This window comes from Bemisia tabaci, chromosome 3 (assembly GCF_918797505.1).
Source record: "Bemisia tabaci chromosome 3, PGI_BMITA_v3".
In the NCBI taxonomy this organism is placed as follows: Eukaryota; Metazoa; Arthropoda; class Insecta; order Hemiptera; family Aleyrodidae; genus Bemisia; species Bemisia tabaci.
Window position 1 is genome coordinate 18,941,170 of NC_092795.1, and position 23,937 is coordinate 18,965,106.

The window sequence follows — 23,937 nt, forward strand, 5'->3', positions numbered from 1 at the left end:
TAACAATTGTGGCACGCCTCGGTTCAACTGCAGCATATTTTTTTTCTTTCTATTTTTGAGTCAAATATGCACCTGCCACCTAGAGTACCTATACTGAGAGAGTATGGCCACTGGGCCTCATGGAGAGGCTTAGGACCCAAAAATGGCGGTGCTTTGTTTTGGTTTTTGTGGATGGGAGGGGGGTCATCGCCAAGTTTTGACGGTTATCACCAACCGCACTTGCTGCCAACCTTACTACATCTAAGATAATTTTTCTCAAAAATTGCACACGATTAGCCTTAAAAATATGTAAAGAAGTCGCAATAGTGCATTTGGGTAAATTTCTCGTTATGATAAGCAAAGAAAACTACATTTTGAGTCATTTTGCATTACATTAATTTATGGCGTCCGCCATTTTTGGGTCCTAAGGGCTCAGCCTATTCAGCCTAAGATGGCTGGGCCAATCGGAGGTGGTAACACCAGTGGCCATACTCTCTCAATATAGGTACTCTACTGCCACCCATTGCATTTCATTTTTGCAGGTTTCTCCGCTAGATTTGGAGATAGCGCTGACAAGTCATCCGACGGTGAGAGAAGCTGGAGTTATAGGGGTGCTCGACGACATCACAGTAGAGAAAACAATCGCGTTTGTAGTACCGAAATTAGGAATGGAGATCGACATTGAAGAACTTGAGCGATTCGTCTCATCAGAAGTTGCGCCGCACAAAACTTTGAGTCAAATTATAGTAATAGAGGCACTGCCCAGAAATTCAACTGGGAAGATAATTAAGAGAGTTTTAAAAGAGCGCTACAACCTCATGCTTGCGGAAGAAAGAATTTCCGCGCGCCCATCCTATCGCTAATCATGACCGCGGTGTTGACTGGCTGCGCCTGATGCGAAGGTATTTATGCCCCAATGAGAGGAAATTTGGGAGAGCTTTTCCAAGGATAAGAGGGTATAGGTGAAACATTTTTGAGTTTTAAATCTCCTATCAATTGGCCGGATAAATCTTGTGGTGATAAATAGTGACCGGATTATGACATGGATTGCATTTTGCAAAAAGGAACCACTAGCATTGCAATTATGCTAAGATTGTGCAACTTCATCTTTTGCAATAAAATTACGGAAATCGTGAAAAACTATGAAATTTAGATGGTAATTTTTGTCTTAAATTTACAGTTTTTAGCGAATAAAATAGAAACTATTAATGGATAATCGAGTTTTTCCTCGGAGACAAAAGAAGTTGCACAATCTTAGCAACATTGCAATGCTAGTGGTTCCTTTTTGCAAAATGCAATCCACATATAAACCATTAATTGGTGATTACCAAACATGCAGCCAGTGATCAGAGAGAAACTTCAATGGGCATTAAATACTTAAATACCTCATTACAGCAAAATGAAATCAATACCCCGAGAAAAAAAATTGTCTGGAGGAATTTTTCCCCTAAAAAAATTACGATACCCTTGTTAAAGCATACCCCTTAGAACAGTCAAGTTTCAAAATTGAAGCTAATTTAGCTTCATGAAACCATTTTAATCTTTCATTAAGACACAAAATCAATGCGGCTCTCACACTTCAAATTCGTTTTTCTCAGGGTCAGAAAGAATGCACCCTCGTTGACTTTCGATTTCAATAGTTTGATACAACTGTCTGTCCATAAATTTCGCGTAGTTCTGAAATTTAGCTCTTTTTTTCTTTATACAGTCTTTCAAAAATATTCAAATTTTCATCGAAAGATAGCTCAAAATTCACAGTTTTATTGTACAATTTTGAAGCATTTTCCGGGGAGAAACCCCCGGACCCCCACTTAACTGAATGGTATTCCATACCCCCCAGACTCCCAGGTGAGTGAACCGATGGACACCCCCCCCCCCCTTAAAGAATTCCTAGCTACGCCACTGTATCTTTGAATTGAGTTAAGTTTTCAAATAGGTATTTTGGTAAAAAACTGAATTTCAAAACTTGTATTACTTTATTAACTTAGTCATAATACAATTAACAAAATAAACCAAATTCACGAGAAAAAACTTTACTTAAGAAGCACGCATACTTTAAAGCTGAACAATGGGGGAAAAGGAACTAAAAGAGAATGAAAAAAAAAGGAAATTTAGAAAATTCAGCAAAAGTTAATACGACGGTTTTTGCCGATATAGTATATACATACCACTCGTTTATTTTTAATCCTCGTAGAAAAATTACCCATTTGCTATATACAATTCTAGCTGCAGCGCACTTCAGCGCTTTCATTCATATTATTTTGTTTCCATTTTTAACCACTTGTTTAATTATAATCCTCCTATAAAAACCACCCATTTGCGAAATAAAATTCTAGCTGAAGCGCACTTCAGCGCATTCATGACTGCAAAAATGTTAACGGAAATCGAAAAGGCCAGCGTGCATAAAGGCTATTTCAATTGTAATCTTCCGTCGCATTTCTAAGGCGCAATGATACAACTATTTGAACTCTCCGGAATGCGTGAGGTATCACGCGGCATTTGAAGGCGTTTTCAAATTAGTCAAGTTCCGATACCCGGATTATCGTTTTGCATAGTTCATATTCTTTTGTTATATTCCGTACCACTCGTCTATTTTTAATCCTCGTAGAAAAACCACCCATTTGCAAAATACAATTCTAGCTGTAGCGCACTTCAGCTATGCATTCACACCTGAAATCGACAAGCCCAGCGTGCATGAAGGCAGGCCCGGCACAAGGCGGGGATACTGGGTCCCTGGTACTAGGGCCCGGGCCCCGGAGGGGGCCCGTGTTACCCGTGAAAAACCACTACGAATTCACATGCAATCCTTGTTTTGTAAGAAAAAGTGAAAAATTTACCCTAAAAATCTCGCAAAAGGCGAATAGATTTTCAGAAACACTCACACTGGGACACTCTAGAATTCTTCTTAAATTTTCAAAGAAGTATGCTTTTTGGAAAATTTCTATCTATTTTCAAGATTTTCAGTACAGAGGGATATTTTTAGTAACTGCGTTTCGTTCTTTTCCGTCGTCAGATGCTAAGAGTCTCCAGTCTGGGCATCCTCGACTTCAATGGCTCATGGCTCAACTCCCTTGCCATAGACAAACGAAGGGGGAGTCCAGGGGGGCCTGGCTCTCTTAGAACTGAAAATAGTATCATATGCCCCCCCCCATAAAAAATAAAACATTTTCAGACGTTTTGAATGCAACAATTCGCAAGTATTTTGTGCTGAAAGTAGAAAAAAAAGCATAATTATTCCGCAGAAATTGATGGAAAAATTCTTTATGCAAGCTTCAAAATGCGTCCGATTAGTCGTATGAATTCTAAAATTTCTCAGGAGATGCCCCTCGGACACCCCCCCCCCCCACCCTCCGTGCTTCGGGCCCGGACCTTAAAACTGGTACCAGAGCCCGAGATGGGATGTGTCGGGCCTGAAAGTGCGACGTCAACTTAAGCCACTTGAAAAGGAAAATTCTCATTTCGAAGAACATCTTTTTCGGGTCGTTGGGTTCCGATTGAAAGTTTATTAGCATATTGAAAGTGATAGTTTGGCAGGGCTAGCCAAGTCTGCATTCTTGTCGGACAAGAAATGTCTCTGGCTTAAAATAGCTATCGACCTGAGTCAAATCGTCAGGATGCTTGACGCTTTCATCGGTCCAATTTTGTAGCTGAAATTTTATTGAAAGGGAACGCTACAAGCTAACGCTCTGCCGTATGAGCGTTAATTCAGAGCGCTATCATCTGCTGTGTTATGTTCTAAGCTGTGTTTTTATAAAATTGAAAAGTCTAGGGGTTTTCCTTTAAAGGAACGGCAACATTGTTGTTTTTGTCAATGTTTTATTGACATATGATCCAAAACCAAAATATTTATTAGTTTACATGTAATATTATAATAAAAACATAGGTGATTCGTGAAAAACGACCGTCCGCGGAGAATTTTCTTAAGGCAGGACAAGTTTTTCGGAGGAGCAATTTTGTGTCATTTCGGTTCTGAAAATGAGAGTTAAAATTACCGACAAAGCTCTTTTTAACGTCTTACAGAGCAAGTTGTCATTAGATCAGTCTCCATCTTAAGTAAAAAAAAAAAAAAAAAAAAAAAAAAAAAAAAAAAAAAAAAACGTGCAGGTGCTTTTAATCGTAAAATGCCAGTCACCGAGCATATGACAGATTAAAATAACTGCCTTTTATGTATAAGTGGCATTTAGGGGGGGGGGGGGGTGCACACTTCGCACTTTGACACTTCAGTTTGATTAGAAATTTTCAGTAGTCTTTGAAAAAAAACTTAAAATTCTTAAATTTTCTTAAACTTCTTAAAATTTGTTCGTACAGTGTGCTCATTAACCAGATTGTAAAATGTTTAGTATCATGGTATTTTTTCTCGGAGACGGTAAGTAATATCAGAACTCATTAATGGCTTTGATTAGTGTTAAATCGACAAGATGTAATTGTTTGAAATTGTCCGAAAGCTTAAATGTTACTGTTATGATACCTGTCATTTTCACCGGAAGTAATCAGTTAGAAAGTCCAAAATTTAGCACACTGCTTTTGCCGCACATCCAATCGGCAATTGATTCGCAACTCAACTTTTGTACTTGATGCACTTGCAAATTCTCTTCAATTCAATTGAAGAAAGAGAAAGGAGCGCCCAATTCTGACTTTCACTTAAAAAAGTAACGCTTTTTGCTTGTCCTTGGTTTTGAAGGAGCTCTCTTTATTCATTAGTTCGTTCTTGTTATACGCTAACATCTTTTGAAAATAAACTTTTCAAGGAAGCGATCCCGTGGAAAATTGATCGATAGTCACTCAATAGCTTTATAATAAGAAGACTGTGATGTGAAACACAACAAAGCGACATTGAGAAACACAACATTATGCACCAAGTAGAGATTCTGATACCAAATGGGTTCGTCATGGAATTAAGCTTAGATGACCGAAACTTGAAGATTGGACACAAAATTATAAAATTAGTTCAAACGCCAGGTTTCCTCTGTCAGTATTAGCAGAAATATCATTCACTAAGAAAACATGGCTATACCGAAGGAGTGCATTCTATGCCATGATTTCTGTCACCTGTCGATTTTAATAATAATCTAACTTAATGTAACCATGTAGATGTGTCTGCTAATAATTGATATAAATTAGAGTTAGAAGTCATCGTGGTGCAGGTGCAAGTGCACACCATCCCTACGACCAATCACCGTTGAAACGGAGGTCAACAGATAAGTTAAAATGCCTTACGTTACACTTGAATGCCTGATCGGTCCTTTATTTCGTCAAAAATAGCATTTTATTTAACTTAGATAGAAAATAAGCAGTACCTATTCACGACAACAAAGTTACAATATAACTGTATCGCGATGAACCGGAAACATTGCGAAGACAAATTTTCCGGAATGTCATATCATACTTTATAATAGAAATCATTAGAGTAACGCGTAACGCACAACGCTTGAGGCGCACAAAACGTTTAAGGGGGGGGGGGGGGGTTGGACCGCGAAGCGATCAGCGGGCGTACTCCTATTTCACAATATAACAATTCAACACGCAGCACGTTTTTGCAACAATGCAATTTTTTGCAGCTAGACGATGCATGACTTGCATCGCAACATTGACACCGCGCTTTCACGCTTCCCCATTTGAGACAACTGAAAACCATCGATTTGGTCTAATTTGAGCGGGCGACGCGCCGGACGCATCCCCGAAACCGCGCCTGCGTCAATTGGTGAACTTGACAGCGCCAAAATTTAGGCCCGGACGTATCGTTGACCATTTGATCAGTCACGTTTCATCTATTCTCGCGCCTATCGCGATTTCCGTGAGAGTTTCCAACGCCACGTTTGGCGTCACGGGAGCGTGACGGCGTCTCGCCCTCTTTTGGCGGAACCAGGACTTTGCAGTTGTCAGTTATGATAAAATAGTGATGGTGACATTCGAAAAATTTAAAATAACGACAAAAAATACATTAAATAAATATTTTTTTCACATTATGAAGAGTTAATGTGAAATCGAGGAGAGTAAATCTTGACTTTTGATGGTATTATCTTATCATGTCATTTCAATTTTCTTTTTTTCGAAACCCGGGTGAATTGTGAACGTTATCAAAGAATCTTGTGTATACAGCACTTGCTAATTGATTCTAAGATTTGTTTGCATAAATTGAGAATTAAAAGCTCAGAAAAGTACATCCTTCAGAAATATAAAAAAAAATGAGGAAATTCTATTGAAAATTAAAGTAAATGCAGTTGGAAAGTTGGTGTGAATAAATTCGAATTAAATTTTTCTGCGAAACTTATTTCGTGAGTGAATAAAAAGTTTACTCGTCGGATTCCAAGTTAGAGCCAGACTCCGGCCAAGGATACGACGATGAGCTTCAAGAAGAAAAATAACCAGGTAATTGCATGTTCCATTTAAAGCACTGTCGTTTTGACAGTGAATTTACTGGTGGATCAGCCATGGTGTCTAAAAATCATATTTTGGTGAGTAATCCAACGGCAATGATAGGTGCCTACGTGCTAAGACGCCAGGACTCTAAATGTTCATTATTGATGTATGTATGAGAGTCTCTTCCAGGAAAAAAGAAGGGAAAGTGTCTGAGCCAGTTCGGTCGAACGGATTTATTTTAACATAAAACTGGGCGTTTCAACATTTCAGAGTTTGAAATTCCCTAAAATTTATGGAAATGTTAGAGATTCCCAAATATTTTATCGTTACTCCAGAGAATTCAGTGATTCATTTTGGATCTATGGATGTATTTATGCTAAAAGGAACTATGTGCATAGGGTTTGCGTGTAACATAGTTCCTTTTAGCCTAAATACGTCCATATATTAGAGTGTTCGAGGAGCCTCCTGGAGGAATCTAAAGAAAAATGGTAAATTTAGTTAAATTAACTAAAAATCGCCAACAAATCTCGAATTTTTTGGGATTCTAGTCATTATAATCGTATACTCATTTACATTTTTAATTTAATTTCAAATTCCGAAATGATTTTCTCTGACGGATAGTATATGGAGTTCCAAGTCAAAAAATGTAACAGATTTTACTAAACTTGGCACTGATCCAAAGCACCATGGTTTTCTCTACATTGAGCGCATCAAACCGAGTTTGGTCAAACATTCGATGTTCGCTTCGTTCGTGACTTATAAATTATAGGCGTTTGGGAGAAGTCATTTACTACGAACTATGTATTGTTAAAAGAATCTTTTTAAGAGCAACTGACCCTATAACCCATTGCTCGCAGAGCATGAGAGGGTGTTCGCTGTTCACGTGCATGTGTGTGAATGACCATGAATGAGATGAAGGTATGAACTTGAAATTTCTGTGTGCATGATACTTCAACTTCGGGGGAAACTGTCAAAAACTTGTGCCAAGTAAGATCACCTGTGACAGAGCTTACAGACTTCGACGTGAAACAAGAAATGCGCTTCAGTTTTAAATAACACGTTTGAAATACCAATCCCGCCAACCAACAGCGTAACAAGAGCTTAGTATATGGTAAAGTGGGCGGGAAGAGGGGGGATGAGAATTTTATGAGCAAACAATATTCATTATGGGTCAAGTTGGCGTGACTTTTCCCAATTTTCTGAGAATTTAGAGAAATCATCCACGTTTTTTTCTCTTCCTTTTCGGCTCTGGGAAGTATTTTTGATTCATGAGGGTTAGGATCCTGGATTCTCTAGCCATGACCACACTACTGTTCTTTCTTAACAAGTACATTTGGACTGCATTTTGCAATTTGGACCTATAAATTCTGGCTCATCTAAAAAAACACTTATGTGCATAGGGAGACTAATGGCACATATGTTGTTTTTAAACCGAGCCGGAATTTATAGGTCCAAATTGCAAAATGCAGTCCATTTAATTGCAAGGATAAGCGCTGCAAGTAGTCGCTGTCCCTCTTCCTTGAATAGACTACTTTTCGACAACATTACAAACACCCGTGTTACAGGATAAACATGCGAAAACGTCACTTTTCAATTATTTAGATTTGTTCCCTTCTAGGAACGAACGTTCAGATACAGTCACAACTTTTCCGGAGGGGTCAGAGGGGCACCCCCCGGATCCAGAGGGGTGTGTTCAGTGTAGAGTTCAGTGTAGAGACACTGAAAAAAAAGTAGCTTGGATCAAGCATGATATGATTCTTGAATTTGCCGCCAAGAAATTTTTTTTCTCTTGCTTTAAGCTGACTTTTTCTTGATACAAGAAAAATAATGCTTGGGTTAAGCAAGAAAGTAGCTTTTATTAACCAGAAAAATTCTTGATTTAAGAAGAAATACTTCTTGGCGGCAAATTTAAGATTCTTTTTTTCCAGTGTAGCTGCAAGAACCATTGCCGTTATCTCTCTAGTTGATTTTCTCATAATTTTCACGTGTAACTTTTTCGAATTCTTGCTCCCCTCCCTCCGAAAGATATTTCCCTGATTTGAGTAAATCCAAAAAAAGTACACTGAGTATGTTACTTCACTACGTGTTTCCCTTCAACGCGGAACTTGTTTATCGTTGGCAGCGCAAGTGTTGGCAAATTAGCGGTCCAACAATTAGGTGGAGGGATCGTGTCAGATTTTCATCTCGACGGGAGCCGTAACATTTGACTTTGGAGAACCGCCATGGAGGCGCCTTCTTTTTCGAAATGATCGCTCCTATAATAAGTGGCTGGCAGACATTCAAAACTTACAATAATATCCCAATAAAACATGTATCGTCCCGTGAATTTATCTGCACTTGGCGCTGGGAGTCCCAGGGTGCCAAAGCTTCACGGCCGTTGTTGCCAATTAAGGCGCAAAAATGCACTATTCAGCACTAATTTCTTTTTTTTTCCTTCTCTTGTTGCCAAGGATCAACATGGTCCAAACACTCTTATCTGGCATCTCTCAAGCGTTTAATCTTCATTTTCTGTAAATATTGAATCAAATTGTCGAGTTGTTTTCATATCCTTGTTCATTGTTGTTTTTCGTGTCAAAAAAAGAAAATAAAAACGTGCATGGACATAAAAGAAAAGTATTCTTGACGGTATTTTCTCTCCTCGAGATCTGAGAGTTATTACTACACGCTCACTAATGTTAAACTATGCATCTGGTAAAATTTACTTGACGCACAGTCAATGCTAGAAGACAATTATTTTATGGTTTTACAGATATCGTAGTCATTGAATACAGCCAAAAATGTGGTAAAAATAATGACATTCTTTTATTTCCGTGTGTGCTCGTTGATTTACCTATGTTGTATTATTTTGAAAACCAACGAGACATTTTTTTCTCGAATTTTAATAATTGAAAAATCATATTTGGAATTATTCTCCATACTTAATATTAACCGTTTGCTCTTAGCAATTTTTGCTTGCCAATGGATCAACTATTTAACTTCTAATACGCTTGTGTCTCCATTTATTCTATAATTCAAAAGATAAATTGTGTAGAATTTTCCACAAATTGGAGACGCTGTCTTGTCTTAGAGAACGCCTAAGTTAAATGCACTTCAGTGGCCAATACGTTACCCGAGTAATTACAAAGTCTATTCCTCTTCGGTGATTCGAGGGAAAATGAAGCAAGGCTGTTTTGTCAGATTTTCATCCGAAGGCCTCCATAATTGCCAAACTATGTCGATGTGTCTCTCTGTGCGCAATGTGCTGAGATTTCCTGAGAAAATTTTCAGGATTCTTATCATTTCAATTTTGCGCTTTTTTCGGCATTAATGTAGATTAATGAGACGTAAAACGAAGAATTGTTTAATTTACTCTGACAACAGTAGACACTAAGAAATTTCTGAGTGATTGCTTGATCATTGCTTAAAAATGAGCATGAGAAGAAACTTGGCAACGTGAAATGCTGTGGATTTGATTCTGGTTAAATCCATTCAATTTGTTACACAAAATTGCGAAGCGAACCATTAAATATCATTGGTTTTCCAAAACTTTAGAGGGGGCTACGCTACACGGATGAGAGTACCGCGCCAATCTAAAATAATCTTCTAAATTACACGAGTTATCGAAAAGCCTTCTTTTTTGTCGCGTTAAAAGGTCAAGCATGGGTTTATTGTTGGCTATACAGGGTGATCCAAAAGTCCCACATCATCAGCACCTCTGTAACTTTTGACAAAATTGAGATTCAGAGGCTCGACATTTTTTGGGGTGATTTTAGGTTAAAGAAAACTACTTTTGGGACCCCCCCCCCCCAATATTTATATGAACACTTCCCTGAAATAAGGCAGGAACCCTAAGGTATATAAGGGGCAGTGCGAGACTTTTTGATCACCTCGTATGATGATGAGAGTTAATGAATAATGCATGAGTATCGCCATCACGAAGGCGGGAAACGGAATCAGTGACGTGGCGTGAATAGCGGTGTATCGATTTTTCTGCCATTTAAACCTATGGGAAAGAATCGATTATTAAGGTGTTCGCTGCGAACACCCTGTTCATCGATCCTTTTTCATATGTTTGAATGGTATAACAATCGATACACCGCAAAGGACGCCACGCCACCGAACGGAATTGCTGTCCGCTGCAATTTGGTCGAGAAACTACCATCCTACTTCATCTCGTCGACCCTGCACGGTGGACTTGACCTGATTGAAAGTGACCAGCAAAATATAAACGCCAAAAATCGCTCCAGGCTTCGAGTTTGTTCCGAGTGGAACAAATCGTTCTGTCTCGGAGTGAAAAAACAAGAAGTCGGAGGTTGTGTACCTTAATGACGACATGCCGAGTACAACCGCGGTGCACTGACTATATGAGTCTGCCTCGTGCCATTTGACCAGCGGCCAGCAAGGAAGGACGATGTCTTCTATGGGCGAGCTATGATCTCCGCATTGTTTATAATAGATAGAATTTCACGTTAATGTGTATAGAGAAAATTTGGCACATAAGAATTTAATGTTTAAGTGCTAGGTAGGTACATTATTACTGATCAAAAAAGTTAAACAACTCCGCGGTTTTATATACATATGGATGGCTGAATTGATAAATGCGTAGTTCTGATTGCGGCGTTGCAAAATTTCCGCTCGTTTCTCATTTTCCCTTTGGAGGGAAAATTAATCAATAGTTTCTATAATGAAATTGCGTGGGGATTTTCTCTAATCACTCCAAAAAAATCACACAAAACTGCAGGACAGATTTTCGACCAGTTTTCCCTGAGGGAAATGAAAAAAAAACGGAGATTTTTAAACGTTGCAAATGAGATTCGCATGTGTTGCATATTGAATGTTATTGATGTGCAGGGGGGTGATTTCACGATAACAGGAATAGTTAAAATGTGAAATACCTTAAAAATAAAAGTGCACCAATTTTAACAGGATTTCATTACCTCATTTTAAAGGTATTGAACCTCCTTTTTCCAGCTTTGGCACGCTCTATTTTGATTCAGTGCAAAGTTAAAGTGATTGATAAACAAGCCATTGAATCAGGTATCAGCGCTTCCCGCGGGACTGCTGGAGGTCCACGCAAACATGGCGGCCCTGCCATATTGTGTCGGTTACGTAACAGACGCAGCGTAACCGACACTTGAAAATGTGAGATAAAAGATGATACAAAAGATGAAACTTGGCAATTCTTGAGTTATGAGGTGGAATTGATGCTGCCTTAAAAGTTTTCTAAACTTTGGAGACTTCCTTTTAGTTTAATACTATTAAATTGAGGTTTTTGCGTAGTGAGGAATTAGTGCTACACACCTAAAAATCACTGGTTTTCATAATAATTAAAGTTTTCATTGTAAAAAAAACTGACTTATCAGTAATGGTTTTGTCGAGAAGACTTCAGCGAACAATTTGATGGCAATTTTGAAACTCCTGACTCCGTCTGGCGAGATAAACACTGCACTCAATACAACTGCAAAAATTTGTTGCCAAATGTGGCGACACCTCTTTCTAATGACTTTTCTCGCTCAATAATAAACATTTCAGTTCAAACTGGCAATTTTCTTGAACATTAGAGTCTCTTTTCAGCAAATATTGCCAAAGAGTTCATGATCAGTACTGATTTGTTACCGCAAATTGCTCTTTTGCTTCAAAATCGGGGTTGGCGACGCGTAACCGACCGGACATTTTCGGCCTTTAAAGTCTCATATTATGAAATATGATAATAATTTATCATATTTTTTAGCGTGGATAGGTTCAGGGACATCATTCCTATTGATTTATTCATTTGGTTTTCAATAGTTTTGCCCTATATCGTTCATAACCCACGGCGACACGACTATTCCTCTTATCGTGACATCACCCAGGGGTTTATTTTTTGTACCTGAATGTTCGTAAAACACTTCTGTAAAAGATAGTATCAATAACTCAATTTTGAGTTTTGTGGCTCTAATGACCCTTTTTTCGTACGCTTGTGGTTCGCGGTGTCATGCCTTAAAAAACAACCCTCATCTTCATGTACTAACCATTGTTTTACTTTCTGGAGGTATCGAGCTAATTGGACTACATTTTGCAATTCGGAACTATAATTTTCGGCTTACCTGTAAAAACACGTATGTGCACGAGGAAACTTATGGTACATGCGTTGTTTCTAAACTGAGCCAGAAATCAATAATTATAGTTCCGAATTGCAAAATGCAGTCCAATTAAGCGGAATACAACCAGCCGTGAAACCTGTGTCCTGCATTGAACTTCCCGTTTTGAACGAATTGCAGAAGATTCACAATGAAATTTTGTCCTAAATCTTGAATTCCGGCCAAGGGAATCGAATGCAAGAGCAAAACTCGAGCATTTATAAATAAATGTAAACAAATCTTTACGCATGATGCTTGCCCAATGCGTCACCTCAAGTTCAAGAGCCATCCTCGCGGTTTCCCGTTTGCGGCTTGACTGACGTATTTATAGCGATTTCAGTCCAAGTTCAGTATTTCGTGCTGCTCTTCTCCCGAAAGGCGCATGAAAGTTAGCTTAATAAAGCTTTAAAGTTAAACCTTACCGTTGAGAATTCAAACGCAAGTATGGTTGTTTTCAAAAAATGACACTCTACATTAAATTACTTTCATACATTTCACTTTGTTATTAGTGTTACATTTTTTTAGTATGATGTTATTCTACTGTTGTTGAAGTTAAGAAACATATTTTTTCTGGCGGTGACATGATCAAAAATTGATGATTCTTCGGACTTAAAAGCCCTAATTGATAATCATTCCGGTCATATTATTAATATGCATTATGTGTCTTATATCCGCCGGATGATGGCCCTATGTGCCCAAAATTTCAGTTTTTAAATTTCAGTGCTATTCTCCAAAAAAAAAGAAAGAAAAAAAAAAAAAAACCTTCTTCCGTGTACATATAATTACCTTATTCTTGTGATTGGTCACACTTCCAAAAAAATTAAGACTGAAGCTTTACACTGAATATGATGCTTCGGGTATTACACCCCCCCCCCCCCATCGGAGTATCAGAGGATAATGGATCGAATTGAACAAAAAGGAACAAAGTCAAATTGTTGGGGGAAATGGGGGATGAATGGTCGGCGGAACTGGCTTCAAGCTCAACATCATTTATTTTCTCCCGTCAAAAATTCAAAGTCAAGAAATAACGCGTGGAAAGTAAAAAGGGTACAGTAGAATTTGTTTTCGACATTGAGTCTTATGGTGACATAATAAACTTCAAAAACCATTTTCCTCTGTTAAAACGTGATGCTTCCTTCTTTATTTGATTAAACTCAGTTTAAACTTGACTCTAAGTCACTTCCTCATGAATGGACGCATACCAAGTAAAAGAAAAATTGTTCTGTTCTTTCTTCTCCTTTTTTACATTTCACACCGTGAAATTCAAAGCTTAATTCTTGCCGGATGATACTGTCCTAAGAATATTTTTTTACCAACTATCAAGTTCCATCTTCCTATTTTCAGAAAAACCGAAATCGACGGAAAGGAGTACAGAGAGAAGACTCAAGATGCTCCACGGAGGCCCTTCAAGAAGAGGAGGAGGGTTCTGCGTCACGAAACATCGAAAAATGCTATACAATCAAAACGTCTGAAGTGATGGGTCGGTGAGCAAACTCAGAATTTATTTCTTCCTCCTTTCCTCCAACTCAGTACTCGGCTTGAATGGACTCTCTCGTGTATATGCACATTTTGCCGCTAACACTCTTAATCAAATTGCCATGGCAAGGGTTCATTGAAATTATTCCTCGTGTTATATGATCAAAGTAGGAACTCAAATTAGATTTATTGATAGGAGACGCAGACCTACTTCTGCCATACTCGATATCGCACCGGGCGTGGACTGTGCGAAAAACTTCGAAACATATAACCTACGCATGACTATTGATCAGATATTCTGGTACGCGAGGTTTCAGTGCCATCAAAATTATATGAGAAACAACTTAATTTATTAATTATGAAGCACGTCCTACAATATTTATTGATTGACTGATATACATATATTAATAATTCATTAGTCATCAAAAAGGATCGATGGCTAAGGAACAAAGGACGACGAGACAAGGTACGAATTTCAGCATTCCGATACATGTGTCTCCACCAAAATTTCACGTAAAACACGATGCGCACAACGAAAATCACCGAAATCAACTCCTCCTGAAGATATTCAATGATTCTTAGTGCGTGAATTGAAACCACCCGCTCATGAAAACTCAATGCTCTACGCGATTCACATCGCGCGCTAGACGTTATCATGAACGTCTCTGCGATAAAAAAAAATCTGGCAACCTCAACCTGACGCTTTGGCTCAGCTATAGCAAATTACTTATAGTTTGAAAAACACATGGTGGGAAATGAACATTGCTCGATTGAGAAGCTTGCTGAAACCGTTGTAGTGCGCGCTTTGAGTTCCTTGTGAGCGGGCAGTTCAAATTCCTCGTAACCAGTGTGAAATAAAAATGTTAATATCTCCGTTAGGAGTTGGTTTCAGTAATTTTCGTTGCGCGAATCGTATTCTACGTGAAATTCTGGTTAAGAAACATGTATCAGAATGCTTAAATTCGTACCTTGTCTAGTGGCCGGTCCATTCTGCTTACCAACAAACACACAATCTTGCAGGACAAAGAAGAAACTTGGCTATTTTTGTAATTTTGGCGGTTAAATTTGCAATTTCTTTATACAGTACATCGTATTTACAGCGCTACCATGCGAAATTGAAGGAAAAAATAAAAACATCGACTTGCGTATTTGATACTGAAGAATGCGGCTAAGTATCGCCGACTCATTTTCGCCAAAATGGACCACTAGACAAGGTACGAATTTAAGCAATCTGATACATGTTTCTTAACCAGAATTTCACGTAAAAAACGATTCACACAACGAAAATTACGGAAACCAACTCCTAACGAATATATTAACGTTTTTATTTCACATTGGTTACGAGGAATTTGAACTGCCCGCTCACAAGAAACTCAAAACTCTACGTGAGTCAAATCGCCCACTACAACGGTTTCAGCAAGCTTCTCAATCGAGCAATGTTCATTTTCCATCATGCGTTGTTCAAACTATTAGCAATTTGCTATAACTGAGCCAAAGCGTCAAGATTGAGGTTGCCAGATTTGTATATCGCAGAGACTGTCATGATAACGTTTAGCGCGCGATGTGAATCACGTAGACCATTGAGTTTTCATGAGCGGGTGGTTTGAATTCACGCATTAAGAATCATTAAATATCTTCGTAAGGAGTTAATTTCGGTAATTTTCGTTGTGCGTATCGTATTCTACGTAAAATTTTGGTTAAGAAACATGTATCAGCATGCTAAAATTCGTACCTTCTTTAGTGGTCCATTGTCAGTAAGTTGATATTGTTCCTTAACCCTCGATAAGCAGCTGTTACGTAGATGCCATTTTTTTTCCAACAGTCCCTAACCTTTCCCCGCCCCGTGACCGGTCACAGTGAAGAAATTAAATTTTTTGAACGCCTCGAGAGGCCAGGATTAGCGGTGGTCGATTCCGCGTAGTATGACAGCATGAGTAAATATTTGTAAATACTAGCGCCGGGGCGGCAGTTTAAAAATAACGGAGCGGCATTTTTGTCGAGGTGAAGAAGTAATAATCCGGGAGATCGGGGATCATAGCATCATTTAATGCTCGGAATTTGAAGTTTGATGTCTGACCTACATCCCCTGCGATCGGTCGTATAATCTTTCAAGCGTCGCTCCGTTAACGATGACCAGGCGTTGGGTTTCTGAAATTTTAGCGCCAAAATATACAGGGCGCTTCGAAAGTAAATGCCGATGCATCGTGAGTCGATTTCATTGGTTGAAAAATGACAATTTTGTCAGGAAAATGTTTCGTCAAAGCGACTTTAAGGAGGATACGTAATGTTAGTACTATAATGTTAGTATGTATTAGAGGTATACGGGATTGTATTTAATAATATTTAAGTGCTGTACTAATAAAACATCACTTAAATATTATGCAAACTGAAGAAAAATTGTAGAAGGAAAAAATCAAACTATCACATTGTTTCAGTAGCGATTCTTGATTGTTGGCAACTCTGTTTTCCATCCATTTAGATGTACCTATGGAAAACAATCGATTCTTGGGTAGGCAACTAGCGTCATCTGAAATCGATATTTTCAATGGATTTAAATGGAGGAAAAACATGTTGCCAACTTGCAAAATCGCCACTGGCAATAACAGATATCAATTATGTTGTGTTTATGTATCTCTCGCATTAAATCTTTTGGCGGTATCCTGTCTTTCTCAATTCAATCTTGGTGTGGCTTGGTTCCTTTCTGTTAAACACGGTCAACGTGAAACTTAGGACAACAGTACATTTGAATAAGGCGTCCTGTTCATTCCTGCCCTAAAAAGTGAGAATGGAAGAGAATGGACGAATCTTCTGTATACTGGCTAAAAAATTACTAGTTAATATATATTTGCATTGACACGTTCTGTTTTCATTTGTCTTCTTCAGGTACTTGGTGGCCTCCAAAAACATTCCCGCGGGAGAAATCCTGATGTCAGTAGAGCCTTTTGTCGTAGGACCTAGCCTGGATAGCCGTGAAATTTGTCTCGGCTGTTATGTCGATCTCGATCAATATACTTCCAAACAAAGGTGATGCCCTGTTTATTCTGTATGAATTTCATCAAGACAGTACAGCGCTAACTATCACTGATGCTCTGAGTTAATTTGTTAGTATAATTTTAAGACATTCAGCGTCTCACGTTCCAAGTTAAAGAGAGGGTTAATACATACATTGTGTGAGGGAGAGATGGAATGAGAACTTTCCATGTGTAGGTTTCGGTGTTCGCACACATGCAAGCTCTAATAGAGCAATTAGAGTTTGACATACTCGGATTTTTTCCAGCTCCAAAATATTTGGCCAAACTTTATTTATTAAATATTGTTTAAATAATTATAGAATTATGAATTTCCATTGTCATTTTTAGAACAAGAGGAATTTATGTGTGCTGATGCTTATATTTCAGCGTAACTTGAATGCAGATTTGAAGCGCTTTTTTTAAACTCCATCATAGTCTTCGAAGATTACATAGGTTACAATTCCCCTTTCAAAATAAAACTTAAAAATAAAGCTAATTTAATGAATCAATAAACAAATTAAGTAAGATATCAAAAAAATTTCTTTTAATTATTCAGCTTTTGTCTTATTTCAGATGTGATAAGTGCCAATGGCCTGTATGTGATAAGAAATGTAAAGGCTACGGGGAAAAATACGGTCATAGTAGAGAAGAATGTGATTTTTTAAGGAACGTGCCTTACACTCAAAGCAAGACAGCCCTGAATGTCATCGTGCCACTCAGATGTCTCCTTTTAAAGACACAAACCCCAGAAAAGTGGGATGATGTGCTGTCAATGGAATCACACGACGAAATTCGGAAAAACGTGCCGATTATTTGGCAAACCAACCAAACGACAATAGTTGAGAAAATCCTTAGGGCACAGGAAAAATCAGTTTTCACCGAGGAAGAAATACACAGAATATGCGGCATACTGGAGGTACGTGAGTAAAATAACATTTCTGCATATTGTAGATGCCTGTAATTACAACACTTCAAGAGGAGCTCAGGGAGTGTTAAACAAAAAAATGTTCCTAAAATAGATACATTTTCTGAAATTGTCAAAAATATTGCGGGGTTCTTGAAACCACTATCAAGAAAATATCTGATCAGTTGCCATTTACTCCCTTGGAAATTCTGCTATCACATCCGCAATTTCCAGAATTGTTCGTACACTGCGTTACACTCTAAAGCGTCATTTAGTGTCTCCATTAACATTGCGCAACAATTCTATGTTTAATTAGTAGTGCGTAGCAAATTTGTAAATATAGCTAAATTTCACCTCACAAAAAAGAATGATTTTTGGGCACATCTCAGATATGACGTATGTGCCCAGTTTCCTTGAATACGTGTTTATCTGTATTGTCGTGTTGAGAACAAATTCCGTATGAGCCTTCAGACGTTGCCAAATTTACTTCGATAAAAACCGAATTTACTGGATAAATTATGAATATTTTTCAACAGAATTTTTAGATAATTTTGTTCGTAATTCCATCTAAAATATCAGAAAATTTTAAGGAAAAATATGCATACACTTCGTCAAAAAAACATGTTTTATTAAGGGAAATTTTGAAACTTTCGAATTTTCATACGGCGTTTTTCCTTAGCACGGCAGTGTATAGGAGCCAACAAATAAGCTCTTTTTTACGTAATTTAGTCCTCACGTTCCACGTCCTATCTGACGAATGAATCGAAGGGAAATGATGCTCTCGATTACAGAGGACAACAAGCAGTAAGCTCCAACGCATTCGCGTCGGAAAGCGGCTCTGGCGACGGTAGTTGTTAAACGTTTACGGTTTCCTTGGTAACCTTTGTTTGCTATCAGCTGATATCGAGTAATATGCCTAGGAAGCTCCAACCACTGCATTCTTCCAAAAAACCGCGAAAACTTTAAAATTCAAAATTTCAAATTTTGAACGTAAAGTACATTTTTTCCATCACGAGATTTAAGCACAAACAAGTTTTGAATTATTGACTGTATCACCATGATTCCAAAAATACACTACACAACATAGCATTGGCTAACAATAAAACAATATGCAATAAAATAAAGTCATGACAAGGTACATAGTCGAAAATGGCGCCGATTCCCATCAACCAACGCGCGGTCTCTCCAATGTAACATGGTCCATTGATACTCCCCAGCTGGGACCGTCCGGAATAGCAGCTCTAGTGCAAGCACCAGAGCCGCTAAAATCCTTGAAATTTTTACTTCGTTTGTCTGTCTTCAAAGAGATTTTTTTTTATACTTTTGTTCATTTCAGGTCAATGCGTTCGAAATAACAGTTGGAGACCACGGTATAAGGGGTCTTTATCCAGAGGCATTTTTATTAGCTCACGACTGCATCCCGAATACGTCTCACTATAACAATGATCAGTTTCTGTTCGAAATGCGGACAACAGTTCCCGTGCGCTCTGGAGAGATCCTGAAGACTAGTTATGCTTATGTTTTGCAGGTGAGGTGCCCATATGGATAACCACAAATTGCAATTTAACATAATAATCCAAAAATCAGTAAAATTTCACGAGATATATCATTGATTAGCTAATTCAATATTCAGAGCCTTTGCGACCAACCAGGAGGCTCCCGCCCACTGCGCTGTGCCCTTAAGGGTTATTAGTAACCATTACAAATTTGATTTAGACCACTTTTAGCAAGTTTTAATAATATCCCTTCATGGAACAAAATTTAATGACTAATTGGGAAGTGCCTGGAACAAGAAAACTGACTGCACTGCCAGAACACAATTCCACAACTTGCGTATTAACCGTTAGAATTTCAAAATTTTATTATGTCAATAAGAAACACAAACGGGAACCCCAAATTGCGCACTTATTCTTTGCATCTAAAAACGCATGTCGAGGGCGGCGTAAGTCCGCAATCAGATATCTCGTTTGCGGTGTCTAAAAATCTCCGCCTGTATGTTATTTTTTTGAAAGGAGAACAAATTGACATATCATTCCTTGAAGTTTTTACAGAGTGCAGACGTTGCATGTGTGAAGAATTTGCGATTTGACTATTGATTCACTTGTAAAAGTTCGCGAGAAACACGATAGTGCCACTGATTTTCCCTGAAATCAACTCCCAAGCTCAAAAAAAGCTTTCAAAGTTGAGGGCGTATTGGAAGGGATATCTCACGCTATCCTGAGAGTCCACCTCTACATCAAGACAAACTCTCCATGCAAAGATAGGGAGCAAATACATTGACAGGGCTGCCACTTTATTTTGGGGCTCTAAAACTGAAAACACGGCGACCCTGCTAATGTATTTGCTCCCTATCCTTGCATGGAGAGTTTGTCTTGATGTAGAGGTGGACTCTCAGGATAGCGTGCGGGATATCCCCTCCATTTTGGCCTCAACTTTGAGAGCGTCTTTTGAGCTTGGGAGTTGATTTCAGAGGAAATCAGTGACACCATCGTGTTTCTTTTACATAAGGGGCAATAGTCAAAACGCAAATCCCTCACACATGCAACATCTCCATTTTCCTCGCACAGAGAAGAAAAATCACGGCAGTTTTACAGAATTGCCGTCGAGTAGTTTTCCGTTGAAAAAATAAAGTATGACAGGAAGTCTGCGACGTCGCAAACCGAGTTATGTAATTGCCGACTTACACCGTCGATGTACTGTACCTCTATCCGCACTCTGCATTTCATTCGAAGTTTGTACATTACATTTACTTTGTTTTGGAGTACCTAATCACTGTTTTTGGAATTATTATACTTTGGTGCATTTTCAGGGTACAATGAGGAGACAAGACCACTTGAGAGAGTCGAAATTTTTCCATTGCATTTGCAACCGATGCAAAGACCCACTGGAATGTGGATCAAACTTGAGTACCTTAATATGCCCCATATGCAGGAAGAGCACATTACTTTCCACGAATCCAACCAACCTTGAGGCAGATTGGAAGTGCTTCAACCAAAGCTGTGATGCTTACTCAAAATCGGGACAGAAAATGAAAATACTGATGGATAGGTACGTAGATGAGTCTATTTGCGTTCAACTTTTTCCTGTTCAGCAGGGCCGGATTTACCTACTTGCCGCCCCCTTCTCATTTGTTTTGGAACATCAATAAAAACCATCAAGTGAACGTGCTAGAGGGGGAGGGGTGCATAAGACGCGTTTACTTACTCGCGTTGAATACATTTTTTGCGAAAGCCCTGTCAACACTACTAGCAAAATTTCAAGGAACTTTGCTTCTCCATTTATAAGATATGAACCAAAAAATGATGAAAGAACAAACATAAATGTGGTAAAATAATTTTAACTTCCGCCGCTGCGCCGGGCTGATCGCACTGTGTTTGGCGCAATGCGAGAAGTATTCCTACAGTCTTGTAGGCGCTATGCGTTTCACGCCCACCGCTCCTGACCACACTGTGTTTGGCGCAATGGGTGAAGTATTCATGCAGTCTTGTAGGCGCTAATATGTGTTACATACCGACCGCCGCGCCGAGGGCTTGTCCTTTTCATCTCAAGTCCTCGTCATCATTCCTCTCTGCGCTAAGCTCCTGGCCAATTTGCGTTTTTAGTTCCTCTCTTAACTCGACTAATTAAAGATGCTGTCTCATCTATCACCGAAAAACGACAAAATTAGAAATTACTATATACTCTCAAAGAAGAGAAATTTTGTCCCCTTTTCTCATTGATAATTTTTTTTTTCAGAACCTGGTTTTTTTTATACCTACATTCAAAAAAATTGCAAAATTTGCCGCCATGGGCCACGGCCCATGTGGCCACCCCCTTAATCCGGCCCTGCTGTTCAGAATAATGATTGAGTCAAAATTAGCCAATCTGAATTACAAGCTTATTGTTAGTCTTCTTTCGTGTTTAATTTATTTACAAAAAGCTGAACAACATACTCGTAAGCCTTGATGCTCTTTATGCGTTTCCCCTTCATCATACATGATAAACTTTCAAAATGCAATGTCAAAAATTTGTTGTTTTTTTTTTTTTTCAGTAAAAAAAAATAAATAAAGTATTAGGGGACTTTAGGCAACATTTGACGTAATTAGGCTGAATCTGGTTGATACCGTCAAATCGATGACTTCGAAATTAAAATGAGGCGTGTAAATTTCGGAGCCTTCATTTTTTTGCAAACTAAACACTGTTAATTAAAATGAAAATGAAAATTCGAGGAGACATTTTTATTTTCAAATGTTTTTATAATAATTTAGGTTATATGAGGAAGTCGAATCAATCAATGGCTGTGATATACAAGGCTACGAGGAGTTTTTGAAGAAGTACGAACATTTTTTGAGCTCCAGCCATTATCTGATGATCGGAGCTAAATACTCACTCTGTCAACTTTACGGGAAGATTGAGGATTTTATGATACATGAGCTATCGACGGAGCAACTGCGCAGGAAGATATCACTTTGCGAAGAAGTATTGCAAGTAGCGGATATCGTTAGTCCAGGACTTTCGGTTCTTAGAGGTGCGTTCTCATTATTTACTGGTCTAATTTTGTATAAGAGTTTCTTTATTTTATATCACCATCAAAGTTTTGAATGGGGGGGGGGGTGTGTAGTAAGCCATTAGCCGTATTTATGGTCGTTCTATACACAGCTCCTTTGCCTAGGGAGATTTTATTCGGTTTCTATAAAATTAAGGGAGGTTGAAGAACAGCTTTAACGCAGCATCATGAAAAATTCTATTTTCGTGAGACTTGGAGGAAATTCAACAGCTTAATTTTGGAAATTGACTCTTACAAGGAATTACAATGGTTTTCTCTGCAAAAGAAATAAAATACAAAAGGAAATTCTGTGATTTTGACAAATATTTAGGTAAGGAGGGACTTATCTTAGACATTTCAGAAACTGCAATATATTACTTTTGTATTTTGTATTTTTAGTTTTCTCTTTTAATAAACAATATAAATAGGAAATTTTACAAATACATACATAAAGGTTGAATTTACTTCACAGTGTTTAAGAAAATCGAAGATTTTCAAGCGTTGCATTAATGATGCAAATGTGTAAACTTTAGCCACCGAATTCCTTTTTCTTCAAATTTTTCTTACTGTTTCAAAAATATTCACTGAGAGTCTCAAGCAAAAGTTCTGGTTAGTTTTTTGTTCAGAAATAATACAATACGTTAAACGATCAAAGATTTTGAGACGTTACAGCGGAAATGCGCATTTTCCGACTTCAGCCATCAATTACATGGTTTTGATGCAACTATTTGTGATTAATAACCATGCGGGTTGCATACCAATAAAAAGAGGGCGCGCTAACTTCCCTTATCCCGCACTGCGCACACAATCTCTTCACGTGTTTGAGCACCTTCCAATCGTTATTTGATAAACAGTTCCACAAATAGATCACTATTCCAATAGCAAGTTTCACATGTAATTTATTACCTCCTTTTGAGACTTTGATTCACAACCACAATCTCCTTGTGTTGACAAGATATACAAGTATATTCTCTCCATTTTTTGACTCTAAACTTTAACATCGAGGGAAACTCTCAAATTCAAAGTAATAAATGATTTTATAATTTTTAGGTACCGTGATGTACGAGCTGCACGCTCCGCTGATGGTGCTGGCGACCAGGGATTTCCAAAGTTCAAACATGTCTAAAGATGCGATAAGAAATCAGTTGAAAAAGGTCAAATCTCTACTTGTATCCTCTTGCAAATGTCTGCAAAATGAACCGTTGAGCACACACGAAGGAAGCATTGGTCAAGCTGCAAAAGAGGCTCTGGAAGCCCTGAAAAGTTGGGAAAAATGTCTTGGCAGATTTTAAACTTACGACGTACCTAGATCTTCGCGTTTTTACATGTTTTTTCTATTCAGACCCATGTAAACAATTGTTAAGAAAAGAAAAAGTTTTACAGCGCTTAACTTGTGTGTTTTATTTTAGGGACTGAAGTGATGAACTATCATTGAAAAAAGAAAAATGTCGTTGTGAACTATCTGAGACTCTTTACGAAAATAAATAATCTGTCCTCGATCCATATCAGTGCATTTAAATTGAATTGAATCTTTTGCAAGAAATGAATACTTCCAAGCTTATGGGAAGGGGGGCAGACAAGTCC

General features: G+C 38.2%; 3 protein-coding genes across 6 annotated transcripts in view; 2 read left to right on the plus strand and 1 right to left on the minus strand.

Annotated features, from left to right (window-relative positions):
* LOC109035071 (uncharacterized) overlaps positions 1–6,348 on the plus strand; it is a 19,295-nt gene extending 12,947 nt beyond the window's left edge. For all 3 annotated transcript variants that reach the window (XM_072297961.1, XM_072297962.1, XM_019048550.2), the window contains one exon: positions 522–6,348. In XM_072297961.1, the coding sequence (XP_072154062.1) occupies positions 522–842 (321 nt within the window). In that variant the 3' untranslated portion in view covers positions 843–6,348. The remainder of the gene's footprint in view (positions 1–521) is intronic.
* LOC109035072 (SET domain-containing protein SmydA-8) overlaps positions 1–17,737 on the minus strand; it is a 53,562-nt gene extending 35,825 nt beyond the window's left edge. Inside the window, exon 1 of the mRNA XM_072297965.1 lies at positions 17,599–17,737. The gene's annotated coding sequence lies outside the window, so the exon portion shown is untranslated. The remainder of the gene's footprint in view (positions 1–17,598) is intronic.
* Positions 6,209–23,743, plus strand: LOC109035069 (SET domain-containing protein SmydA-8). 2 transcript variants are annotated; one of them, XM_019048547.2, is made up of 8 exons: positions 6,209–6,348; positions 13,782–13,921; positions 16,797–16,937; positions 17,498–17,840; positions 19,165–19,356; positions 20,638–20,876; positions 22,076–22,335; positions 23,404–23,743. In XM_019048547.2, the coding sequence occupies exons 1-8, from the start codon at positions 6,322–6,324 to the stop codon at positions 23,643–23,645; spliced, it is 1,584 nt and encodes a 527-aa protein (XP_018904092.2). In that variant the 5' UTR covers positions 6,209–6,321; the 3' UTR covers positions 23,646–23,743. The 2 variants fall into 2 exon arrangements, with proteins under 2 accessions (XP_018904092.2, XP_072154064.1); XM_072297963.1 differs by lacking the exon at positions 6,209–6,348 and having other exon boundaries at positions 13,782–13,917.
* The last annotated feature ends 194 nt before the right edge of the window (positions 23,744–23,937 follow it).

Coding starts and splice junctions, on each gene's coding strand:
- LOC109035069 (XM_019048547.2), top strand. CDS start 6,322: ATGAGCTTCAAGAAGAAAAATAACCAG. Junction 17,841..19,164: donor GAATATGCGGCATACTGGAG/GTACGTGAGTAA, acceptor TGTTCATTTCAG/GTCAATGCGTTCGAAATAAC. Junction 22,336..23,403: donor AGGACTTTCGGTTCTTAGAG/GTGCGTTCTCAT, acceptor TATAATTTTTAG/GTACCGTGATGTACGAGCTG.